Source organism: Mus pahari, chromosome 9 (assembly GCF_900095145.1).
Source record: "Mus pahari chromosome 9, PAHARI_EIJ_v1.1, whole genome shotgun sequence".
Lineage (NCBI taxonomy): Eukaryota > Metazoa > Chordata > Mammalia > Rodentia > Muridae > Mus > Mus pahari.
The window spans coordinates 28,102,914-28,114,962 of record NC_034598.1 but is presented as its reverse complement, the minus strand read 5'-3'; the positions used below and the strand labels follow the sequence as shown (position 1 = coordinate 28,114,962).

General features: G+C 48.8%; 1 protein-coding gene across 1 annotated transcript in view; it reads left to right on the top strand.

Moving 5' to 3' along the window:
* The first annotated feature begins 758 nt into the window (after positions 1-758).
* Positions 759-12,049, top strand: part of Stox1 (storkhead box 1) — a 58,602-nt gene continuing 47,311 nt past the window's right edge. The window contains exon 1 of the mRNA XM_021205738.1: positions 759-1,083. Coding sequence (XP_021061397.1) covers positions 783-1,083 — 301 coding nt within the window. The 5' untranslated portion in view covers positions 759-782. The remainder of the gene's footprint in view (positions 1,084-12,049) is intronic.

The window sequence follows — 12,049 nt, the reverse complement described above, 5'->3', positions numbered from 1 at the left end:
CTGGGGGACATAGGGAGACTCTCTCTCTGTGCCCACCCCTGATTATTATATTGATATTATGGATGATAAGGGAGTGGGGCGTCTGAAATGACCCTCAGGTCTTGCCAAAGTACCTTGCTCTTTATAGTACTGAGTTCATAGTTAAGTCCAAGCCAGTCCTGCCCTTTTCCTATTTCAATAGATCTTTATCCTCAGGGACCCAGGGCCTCAATTCCAGCCCAACCTGTTTGTCCTTATCGCTCTGAGCCGCCGGCCATAGTCTGCAGGGGCTGATCTCCGCCTTTCCTTTGAGGCTCTTGGTGCACGATCGAGTGCAGCATCAGAATTCCCAGATCCTAACCAGAGTGGGGCCCCAAGCTTTTGCTACCGCCTCTCGCTCGCTCTCTAACTCTGCTTTCCTCAAAATTCTCAAAAGAATGGGATACACTAGGGGAGGAGACAGACCCTAGAACTTCAGAAAACCATGGGTGGTTCAAAGGGTCCTCAGAGTCCTCTGCTGCGAGATGAGGAACCTGGCCAGGTCCAAACCCAGAGACGCCAGAGAACTAGCCCGAGAGGTCAGGAGCGGAGCAGAGGCTCAAACCTGGGTCACTTCCCACGCGCGACCTGGGTCCTCCGGGCCCTGCGGGTGGGCGATGCCACCGGCTCTTCTGGTTGCTGTGGGAACCGGGAGTGACAGCGACGCCCTGGGAAGCCCCGCCCCACCCGGCCCCGCCCCCCGCAGAGGGCTCCTGGGGCAGCCGAGGTGGGCGCAGTGAGCGCGAGTCGCGCGGGCGGGCGGAATGGCGCGGTCGGTGCAGCTGGTGCCGGGTTCGCTGGCGTTGGTGCTGAGCCCCCGGGAGGCCGGGCAGGCGGCTGGGGAGCCGGGCGGCCGCGCGCTCTTCCGCGCCTTCCGCCGCGCCAACGCGCGCTGCTTCTGGAACGCACGGCTGGCGCGCGCCGCCTCGCGGCTGGCTTTTCTCGGCTGGCTGCGGCGCGGGGTGCTGCTGGTGCGCGCGCCCCAGCCCTGTGTGCAGGTGCTGCGGGATGCGTGGCGTTGCCGAGCCCTGCGGCCGCCCCGAGGCTTCCGCATCACCGCGGTGGGTGAGTGCGGGGCGGAGGTCGCCAGCGGCCCGGGTCACAGCAACAGGTCCCGGGAGCGCGCGGGTTCCCGGTGTTTGGGGAGGGGGCACTTTAGGAAAAGTGAGGTTCGGGTCCGAGAAGGGATCCGATTGTTCCTTCCTTCCTTCCTTCCTTCCTTCCTTCCTTCCTTCCTTCCTTCCTTCCTTCCTTCCTTCCTTCCTTTTTAGCTTCCCTTTCTTTTTCCTTCCGTCATTCCTTTCCTTTCTCCTTTCCTTTCCTTCCCTTTCCTTCCTCCTTCCGTCTTTCCTTCTCTTTTCTTTCTCCTTTCCTTTCCCTTCCCCCTTCCTTAACTTTTCCTTTCCTTTCCTTTCCTTTTTCCTTTCCCTTCCCTTCCCTTTCCTGTACCTGGTATTCTTGTCCTTCGTGTCTTGGATGGAGGTGTGGTCTTAGGTAGCTCAACTTTCAGAAGTTTGGGGGGGATCATCCTTAACTGGTGGGGGGAAAGAAACAGATGGTGCTGTGGACACATCCCACATCATTCACCAAATAGAGAAAGTTCCACCTCCCAGTCTTTTCGGACTAACCCATTTGTTTCTTGGTTGAGAAACTGAACCCTGCATCGGTGGGGTGGTCACTGACACAGACCACTAACCTCTGGCAACTGTGTCAGCTCCCAGTAACAGCTAGTTCTGTCCTCATTCTGTCTGTGGGGGCTGCGGGACAAGAAGCCAGTTGGTGGTGACAAGAAGCCAGTTGTTTCAAGGAACCTCTCCATCTTAGTCTTAGTCGCTGGTCCTCCTCCTCCTCCTCCTCCTCCTCCTCCTCCCACCCCTAGAGAAGCAGCAACAAATAAACATTTGTTTTATTCCCTGGGGTAAGGGAACAGGGCTACCGGAGACACCTGATGCTGTGTGTGGTCACACACACACACACACACACCACACGCAGCCCGTCCCCACATTTCTTTGCTTAAGAAGAGAGAAGGTTGCCAGACTACATAGACAGGGTCTCATCTCCTTTCCCATGCAGGAATGTCAAAAGAATGGTTTTCCGGTTCTGAAACAGGGAGCCAGGTACTCAGTTGGAATCTTCTACAGACAGACTTGATTTTGAAAAAAGGGCTTTCAGCGGTGTCCTGGGCTTCTCTGGTTTGAATTAGCGGTTACATTCTCCTGTCTCCGGACTTTTTCCAAAGGGTGATCGTACTGTGTGCTGCAGAGAGGGAGTTGGATGCTGTGTGTGTGTGTGTGTGTGTGTGTGTGTGTGTGGTGTTTAGACCCCAGGGCTGAAATAAGAGAGGCTTTATGTAACATCTGAGGCAGCCATTGTGGTCCAGGGTGCCGTGGTGTATGCTGGTCGTAGGCACAGAAAGGTGAGCTGACTACTAGTGCTTTCTATCATCCTACACCTGCGCAGTGCCCACTGACACAAAAAGATTCACCGAAGATCCTCTATGTTTATTTATATCTGGGTGTGCGTGCCTTGGTACATATTCGGCGGTTGACCGGCAGCTCTTGGGGGTTAGTTCTCTCCTTCCACCATGTAGAGCTCAGGCTTTATTAACAAGAGAAAAGCTTAACGGGTTTGTTTTAAAATTGTAAACATACTTTAAAGGTTTTTTTTTTTTAAAGAATAAATGTTTATGTGTTGTGGTAGGGGCACACGTGTGCTCTGACGTGTGTATGAGAATCCAGGGGACAGCTTAGAGGGGGTCAGGTCTCTCCTTTGTCTGTCTGGGTCCTGGGGATTGAACTCAGGTTACCAAGCTTGGTAGCAGGCATCTCTATCCACGGAGCTGTCTCACTGGCTCTCTCTTTATGTGATGTGGGAACCCTTGGAAATGATCCAAAGGCTCAGGAGAAATTGCCTGTATCTATGTCCATCTTTGATAAAGGATGATGGCCAAGAAGAAATTGAAAAAAAAATAGACCTATCTGATCACATCCTCTTTTTGTCTCTGTGTGGCATCTTCCTTCCGTGCTTAGGCAGGATCGCTCTGGAATGGGGATGTATTCTTTAGTGTATTTTAAAAAAATATTTATTTTATATGTGTGTGAGCCTGAGTGTGTGCATACGTGTCTTGTGCATGCAGATACCCACAGAGACCAGAAGAGGCGTCAGATGGCCCAGAACTGGAGTTACAGCTGGTAGCAAGCCGCCATGTGGGTGTGAAACCTGGGTCCCCTGAAAGAGTAGCTGGTGCTCTTAGTCACTGAGACATACATATATGTATGTATGTATGTATGTTTGTATGTATGCATTTATTTGAGGTAGGGTCTAATGCCACCCAAGCTGGTCTCAGGTTGTCTGTGTAACCAAGGTTGCCTTGAACAGGTTTTTCTTCATCTACTTCCTATGCCTTGTTTCTGGGAGTTGAACCCAGGGCTTCATGCATGCCAGTCAGTCACCCTGCCAACGCAGCCCAGCCACAGTGTCAGCCTTCGGAAGAGCTGTCTGAGCTAGGGAAGGATGCCCGGGTGCCCGGGTGCCCGCAGGGTGGTTAGGGATGCTTTTGTTTTGATTAGGATCGCTAATTACCATCTAGCTTGATGAAGTCAGAGTCACAGGACTTGAATTTGATCCCTGAAACCTCTGTAAAGGTGGAGGGGGGAAGAACAGGTTCCGGAGTGTGCGCCTCTGACCTCCGCACATGCCCTGTGGCACTGGGCACCCACCTAAACACAGTAATAATTAAACGGGCAATCACGACAAACAGGATGGGGAGCACTCACTGTAAACCTGTACTAAGGAGGGATTTGGGTCCAGGGCGAGGCTGACCTGAACCAGGGAGGCTGTGTTCCCTCCGAGAGGCTGGTGCTATTTCTTTCCCTCTTTGCTTGGAGATCAGTTTTCTCACTCAAGGGAAGCTAAGGTGGGGACAGCAGAGTATTTCCCGGAGAATGGGGCACTGAAACTTCACCCAGAGGACCGCAGGTGGCGGCTCTTTCGGTGCCTGCGGCCTCAAGTGCTTTGTTGGGGGGCCGGGTCGTTTGCTTTTAGTAGCAAATTGCATGAATTCACTAAAGGGGGAACCCTAGAAGCTGTTTGGAGACAGCTGGTTTGCTTTCCCCCGCGGCGTGTTTGAGGTGGGGGGCAGGGGCATGGCCTTTTGTTTGGACAGCTCCGAACAAAAGGCTACAGGTAAGGCTGGCAAACAGTGCGGTGGCACTAGTCCAGATATGCTCTCACCCTTAGCAGGGCTTGGACGCTTCGTTCTCTCTCTTCTCTCTCCCCTCACTGTGATCTCTCACTGAACCTGGAGCTTACCAACAGCTAGACTGGCTTACCAGTGGACCCCAGGATCCTTGCTCCACCCACACCCAGCGTGGAAGGTCCAGGAATATGCCCTCACCGCCCTCACATGCGCATGCGTACTTGATAGAACTATCTCAGCCCCCAGTATCTTCTCACATTGAGTGAAGATGTCCTGAATGGCTATTCTTTTTTTTTTTTTTTCTATTAATTTATGTGTATGGGTTCTTCCCCCCAAATGTATGCATGCGTACCATGTGCATTTGAGGTACCTGTGGACATCAGATGACAGCAACGGGTTCTCTGGAACTGAGTTAGGGTGGTTATAAGCTACACTGGGAATCTTCGAGAGCAACAAGTGCTCTAAGCCATCTTTCCAACCCCTGATGACTTTTTAAAAATGTATGTATGTGTGTGTGTGTGTGTGTGTGTGTGTGTATGTATGTATGTATGTGTGTGTGTGTATTTTTGAGACAGGATCTTGCTATGCAGTCCTGGCTATCCAGGAACTTGCTACGTAGACCTGATGGGCCGACATAAATCCTTCTGCTTCACCTCCTGGAATCTGACCAAAGGCATGTGTCAGCAGCATCCCATGGCTATTTTTAAGTACAACTTTCGTGAAGCCAAGGACATGGCTCAGCACTTGTTAAGTACTTGTTGCACAAACCCGAGGACCTGAATTTGGATCCCCATCATCCATATAAAAAGCCAGGTGTGTTGGTGTGGACCTGTGATCCCAGCACTGAGGGTAGGTGGAGGTAGGCAGGTCCCTTGGCTTCTTGGTCAGCCAGCAGTGAGAGACCCCGTGCCAATAAACAAACAAACAAATAACATGGGCCAGGTGGGGCGGTGCACACCTTAAGTCCAGCACTCCCAGCACTCAGGAGGCAGAGGCAGGTGGATCTCTGAGTTCAAGGCCAGTCTGGTCTACAGAGCAAGTTCCAGAACAGCCAGGGCTACACAGAGAAACCCTGCCTCAGAAAAAACAAAAACAAAAACAAAGCAATAAAAGTGAATGGATGAATGAAGAGTGATTGAGAAAAATAATCCAACGTTGACTTCTGACCTTGACACTCTATATACACATACATGTACACATACCTTCATGTCCATATACACCACACACACTTTGAAATAAATTCCCCAACTCTAAAGGATTGTGGGTGTGGGTGGTGTGTGAATGCTCTAGTGAGCGCATGAGGTCAGAGGATAACTGGCAGGAGTCTGTTCTTTCTCCCCATCCTGTAGGTCCTAGGGGTTGAAGTCAGGTCTTCAGGCTCAGCTACCCACTGAGCCATCTCCGTGGTCCACTCAGAGTCCTGCTCAGTTGCCTATGCAGCTCTTGAATTTGTAATCCTTCTGCCTCCGCCGCCTGATTGGCTGGGAGTGGAGGACTTATGGGTTCTGGCTTTTTAACCCATCTCTCTGTAGACTCTAGTGCTTCCGAAGAAGGCCAAGTCGGCCTGTCCCCACAGGTGAGGGAAGGCTGGCGTGAGTGAGTGGCCATGTCCCGGGAGCTCCAAACACAGCCTTTCAGTTGAGCTGGGGCTTGTAGCTTCAGGACACTTGCCTGGCATGTGGGGGGGCCCTGAGGTAGATACTCAAAGGACTTTCTAGTCAATGGAGTGGAGCTGGTGTCCGGCGCCTGTTTATGCTCTCACTGGGGAGACCGAGGCAGGACCACCCTGAGCTGTATGGTGAATTTTAAGACTCTGTTCAAAAAGAAAACAACAAATTAAACTAATTCTAGCACTCAAGAGGCAGAAGCAGAAGGGTCAGGCGTTCAAAGACCACACTCAGCCACATAGGGAGATGGAAACCAGTCTGGGCTATGGAAGGCCTTGTTTCAGAATAGAAAGAAAGGAAAAAAAAAAAAAAAAGAAAAGAAAAGAAGGAAGGAAGGAAGGAAAGAGATTGGTTTAATTCCTGTCTTCTCTCTTTTTATTTGAATTGATTAAACATCTTCAGAACTGAACTTGCTGGGCAAACTCTTAAGTCACAAAGTTAGGTTCTTCCCCTTTAAAGTGTCATCCTGCAGGGCTACAGTTTCAAAACACAAAACAGTAACAACAGCCAGGCAGTGGTGGCACATGCCTTTAATCCCAGCACTCGGGAGGCAGAGGCAGGTGGATTTCTGAGTCCGAGGCCAGCCTGGTCTACAAAGTGAGTTCCAGGACAGCCAGGACTACACAGAGAAACCCTATCTCGCAAAAACAAAAACAAAAACAAAAAAACCAGTAACAACAAATTGTTCCTGGGGGCGGGGCAGGGGCAGTGTAGCTTACTTAGGAGGTGAAGTGTTTGTGTAACATGCAGGCAGCTCTGGGTTTGATCCTCCTTACTGTGTAAACTGCCTGTGGTGGCACAGGCTCCATTATAGCCCTAGCCCTAGGGAGGTCAGGAGGTGGAGGCTGGAGGGTCTCTGATACAGCTAGGGCTCCAAAGTGAGACCGTATCAGAGAATTGTTGAAGTTATGTAAGTCACACATAGTGAGTTCAAGGCCTGGGCTACATGAGACCCTCTCAGAAACCCATAGATAGATGGATGGATAGATAGATAGATAGATAAATAGATAATAAAATAAACATGTTACTCTGTTGGTGAGAAGTTTCTAGCCATGGCTAGAGAGACTGATCTCTGGCCACCACTGTGGTAGCTAGCCGTCTTTCTGGATGGATGTCATTGTCAGCTTGGTTATTTTTCTAGCCTGGTGAATGCTTGGGTCTTTCACCTCATCCTCAGCCCTCCTCCGGGGTCAGGACCTTTCCCTCCCTGGGAGATTGTCAGGGTGGCTCTGGTCTTTGGGGCGTTTTCCTCCTGGGGCATTAAACAAACCCAGCTGTTCTCAGCTCCCCCCTCCCCAGCCCCGTCTTGGGCCACGTTTTCTTTTCTAAGTTCATTTACTGGGTGTTTTTTTGCCTGTGTGTTCTGCTTCGTGGTTTATTCTGCTCAGGGGCACCTGCAGGCTTCCCAATGGGGTGTCACATGCACATTGTCATCAGACTACAAGAGCTGGATAAAGCATCTGGTACCCAACGGTGTCCAGCAAAATCCAGTGCTAGCGGAGAACTCAAGACTCAGTGTCCCCGCCGTGGTGACTAGAACAGCCAGCATTCTCAGGGAGAGAGAAGGGAGCTACTTGCCAAAGACATTTGCAATATTCAGATGATTTGATGATAGCCTTAAAGAGAAAGATTATCATTTCATGGGTACGGGTGCTTTGCCTGCTTGTATGTCTGTGCACCTCCACCTGTGTGCCTGCTGTCTGCAGAGGCCAGAAGAAGGCGTTAGATCTTTTGAAACTTTAGTTACAGACCATTGTGAGCCCTCGGGAAGAGCACGCAGTCAGTGCACTTAACTGCTGAGCCACCGCTCAAGCCCTGATAATTAATCTTTTTTGAAAATGTTTTCATTTGGGGGAATACGTATGCAAGAGGGGAACATTTTTGTGAATCTTCTTTTTTTTTTCTTTCTGGTTTTGGTTTTTTCGAGACAGGGTTTCTCTGTGGAGCCCTGGCTGTCCTGGAACTCACTCTGTAGATCAGGCTGGCCTCGAACTCAGAAATCCACCTGCCTCTGCCTCCCAAGTGCTGGGATTAAAGGCGTGCGCCACCACTGCCTGGCTTTTTTGTGTATCTTGAGGCAGGTTCTCATATCAAGTAGGCTGGCCCAGGACTTATTGTGAGCTGTAGCTGAATCGACCTTCACTGATCCTCTTGCCTCTACCTCCCAAGAGCTAGGGCTACAGATGTTTGCCCATAGGTGGTGTAAGATCCTTTATGTGAGTAAAGTCACCCATTCCTGGTTCATAGCATTTGCTTAGCAGTTCATTAAGCATCAGGGGAGGGCTAGGCATGGTAACACACTCCTTCAATTCCATTACTGGGGAGGCAGAAGCAGGCAGATCTCTGAGAGTTTGAGGTCAACTCCATTTATATAGCAAGTTCCATGCCAACCAGGGTGTCTCGAGTGAGAAAGGTAGATACACAACTTGGTATAACGAAAGTTATATTTTATGATGCTGAGGGTCAGCACACCATGTTTACACTCCCAAGTTCCTAACTGAGGTCCTAAGCCTGTCTCCCCAAGGCTGCTGACCTGTGTGATGTATCTTAGCTGAAGGTCAGGTCCAGTCTTTAACAGAAGTCTCTGATTCAAGGGTCAGGATCTTGGGGGAGACCCCAGCTGCAGGGCAGAACAAAATGGTGTCTCTCCAGAGTAGAGCATTGCTCTTGGTCTCATCTCTTGGGCTGGAGAGATGGCTCAGCGGTTAAGAGCACTGACTGCTCTTCCAGAGGTCCTGAGTTCATTTCCCAGCAACCACATAGTGGCTCAAAACCATCTGTAATGGGATCTGATGCTCTCTTCTGGTGTGTCTGAAGACAGCAACAGTGTACTCATATACATAAAATAAGTAGATAATTCTTTTAAAAAAGAGAATTATTAACAGTTCCACAGCAACTTGTAAATCCGGGCCATAAGAGGAAAAGGAGAAAACAAATAACTGTTGGGGTACATACAGAAGTCACCTCACAAACCACTCATACACTGATCTCAGTCAGACGGGGATAGTTTATTGAGCACATGCCCCAGGGCTGATTGATCAGGGCCACGGTTCAGATTCGGGGGCTGAACTGTGACTTTGACATAAGAACTTACAGAGTTTTTACACTTGATCTTAGCCAAAAGGCCGAGAAGCGATCTTACAGAGTTTTCAAGCCTGAGATCTACAAACATCTGTGTCAAGTTACTCCACCAATCAGGATTTAAGGATAGGGAACTCCTTTAGGAGCATGTTTTTGTTGTACATTTATCCTGGAGTAGTCAACTGTGTTGGGGGACTTGCCTTGTCTAACATTCATGTCTTTTTACCCCCATTCATGCTCTTTCTGCCAAATAGGATGTCAATTCCCAGGGAGGTCTTGGGAACTTAAACACCTACTTAAAATGGAAGCCTTATCCTAAATAGATGTAGGTGTCTCTCTTATGCTGGGGTCCATCCCAGGGACAGCTTATAAAGCCAAATACTATAAAAGCTTATACACAGGTGCAGGAAGTGCCACTGGGTGGTTGGTTTGGTCTAAGCATGTTGTGACTAACTATACAAAGCAGTTCTGACTCCTGTTGTGACTGGTGTGCAAGGGCACAGAACATGAAATGCACAATCAACTTAGGCATGAGAAAGTTTCCTAGTAATAGCAGAAACAACATGTGAGAAAGTTTCCTAATAATACTAATTACAGCCCAAGAAGGCAGGCTAGCCAGGTAACAGTTACCTAGGCCTTAATCCAGTCAGCGTCCCAATCATGACTACACCTCAGGCACTAAAATATACCATTACTAAGCAAAGTGGTCAAAACAATGTAGATCACAGATCACGTGGTCACTATGGCTTATAGGTATTTTCCCAAATGTTTATTTTCACCAGGTTTGGTATCCACCAAATTGAAAAACACACTCAGGATTAAAAGGTAATGCCATTGCTTTCAAACAAAAATGTAAAGGGGGCATAGCAGGGTCAGAGCTGTAGGCCCCAGAGCTAAGCCCGTCACAGAAAAGCATTATCCTAACATGCTTGGTGTTTCTTCTTTTATTAATGAAAGAGCAACCAAGAGTCCAGTAACCTTCACAGTTGGCTCCCAATGTTGTTTCTCAGATTTGCGTATGCTAATGTTATAAAAAAAACCCAAATGATGGATATAATTAATATACCAGAGTCAAAATGTGTCTGTTCAAAGGTTAGGGTGGAGGTCTCGGACCTGTTTGCCCATCCTGAGAAATGAGCTGTCGCTCTGGCTGCATCGTATATAGTCACACAACCAGGGTCTGCAGAATAAAACGTGGAGACCAAGGTATCCATGGTGACGTCATAAATGACAACTGTGTTGTTGAAATCCTTCATGGATCATGCAATAAAGACTCCATTGCCGGGGTCCATGGGTTTGGTTTGCCAAGATGGAAGGGGTCAGTTCTGCTACTTGGAGCTCACTGGACAGAGGGTGGGTGCCACAAGGGTGTTGGCCCCAAGTGAGGTGGTGTGTTCCTTTGGCTAGCAGACATCTTCTGTATTAGTCCAACTAGTCCATGGGAAAGGGTCAGGGAGTATAACAAATCCACCTCCAAGTTTCCTAGGCACCAGGTGTGTGCGAGAAGCTGGGGCTGCATTGTATGTATAGACTAAGAATAAATGTCTTTTGCAGAATCTGTGCTCACACCCAGAGGTTTGCCTTGGATCCAGTCGAGTATTGTAGACTGCTCTTTCCACTCCAAATCCTTTAGGAGAGAGCCCAGGCAGGCTTGTCTCTTCTCTTCGAAAAGCGAATCTGCTCGGATACATTCTTCTCTTTGTCTTTTCCTCTGAATGAGTTGTAGCAGATAATTTTGAGAGATCTGGCTGGCTACAGCTAGTCTCTCCAAATTTTCAGCTCTTTGTTAGTGTCTGCCAGTGATTGCTTTAATCACTTTAGTCCCAGACGAAGAAGGCCTGTAATCAGTTTGTGGGTAGTAGCTAGCCCATCCAGACAAGGTGTCTAATAGCCAGTTTGTTGTTCAGTAAGATTTCTCGTGTCTGCTATAGCTGCATTGACAGTTGAAAGAACAGAAGAGGCCATGCCAGCTCCAAGTAAGGGGCAGACCAACATGGCTCCCACAACTTCCAGTGGCAAAGGTTTTCTTGCCCCAAATCTATTTCCTGAGCTGTAAGAGAAGACTGATAGCCTCCTAAATTCAGACTCAGGCAGAGGTCTTGAGGTGGGAGCCGTGGTCTGAGGTTAAAGGTGAGATTGTCAGGGTCCTCAGTATAATTGTAAGGCTTGCAGGTAGGCTAAGGTCAGGCGCCATCATGGGCGCTCATGCGGGGTTGACAAATGCTGCTTTGTAGTGGGCCATGAAGAACTTGGTGTTCCCTGTCCTCTCCTCTTCTGTCAGTGATGCATGGTGACAGGCTGCCCTCTTCGATTCCACGGGATACCCACATTATGTGACTCCAATTGGAGTCCCTTGTGCAGAGTTCCTGCATGAGATGGATTGAGTATGGGGTTATGGGTCACAAAGTCTCCAGTGCCCCATCCCATGAGCTGTCGTAGTGGAAGAATCATGGAGTAGAAATAATAAGGAAGTCCTGGGTGTGTGTTTCCAAGGTTCCAGTTTGGAGAGATCCACACATGAAGTTTTCCACTGATGGAAGTTTCTGTGGTCTGCCTTGTGTATGTGGTTGGTACCTTGGCACAGAGGAATCATAAGATCTAGAGCAGCCTCTGGTTGCAGATTGTTTCATGTCCACTCATTTTGGTAGCCAGTGTGAGTCCAAGCTGGAATGTCAACAGACAGGAAAACAATGCCCCATATTCTGGGAGGAAACAAGTGTGTGATGTTCCTGGTGTCTATCTCCAGAGGAATTGGGAAGTCTATCATTTCATTGTCCTGGAGCGTATGTGTGGTATCGAAGCTCTAAAAATTCTCCCTCATTTGGCAAGCAGATGTTGTTGTTGTTGTTATTGTTGTTTTAAAGATGGGTTCCGGGGGCTGGAGAGATGGCTCAGAGGTTAAAAGCACTGGCTGTTCTTCCAGAGGTCCAGAGTTCAATTCCCAGTGACGATATGGTGGCTAACAACCATCTGTAGTGAGATCTGGTGCTGACAGAACACTGTATACATAATACATAATTAAATAAGATAATTAGTAGAGTTTCATTGTTGCTTTGGTTTCATAATTTTCCTTAAAGATGTGTCA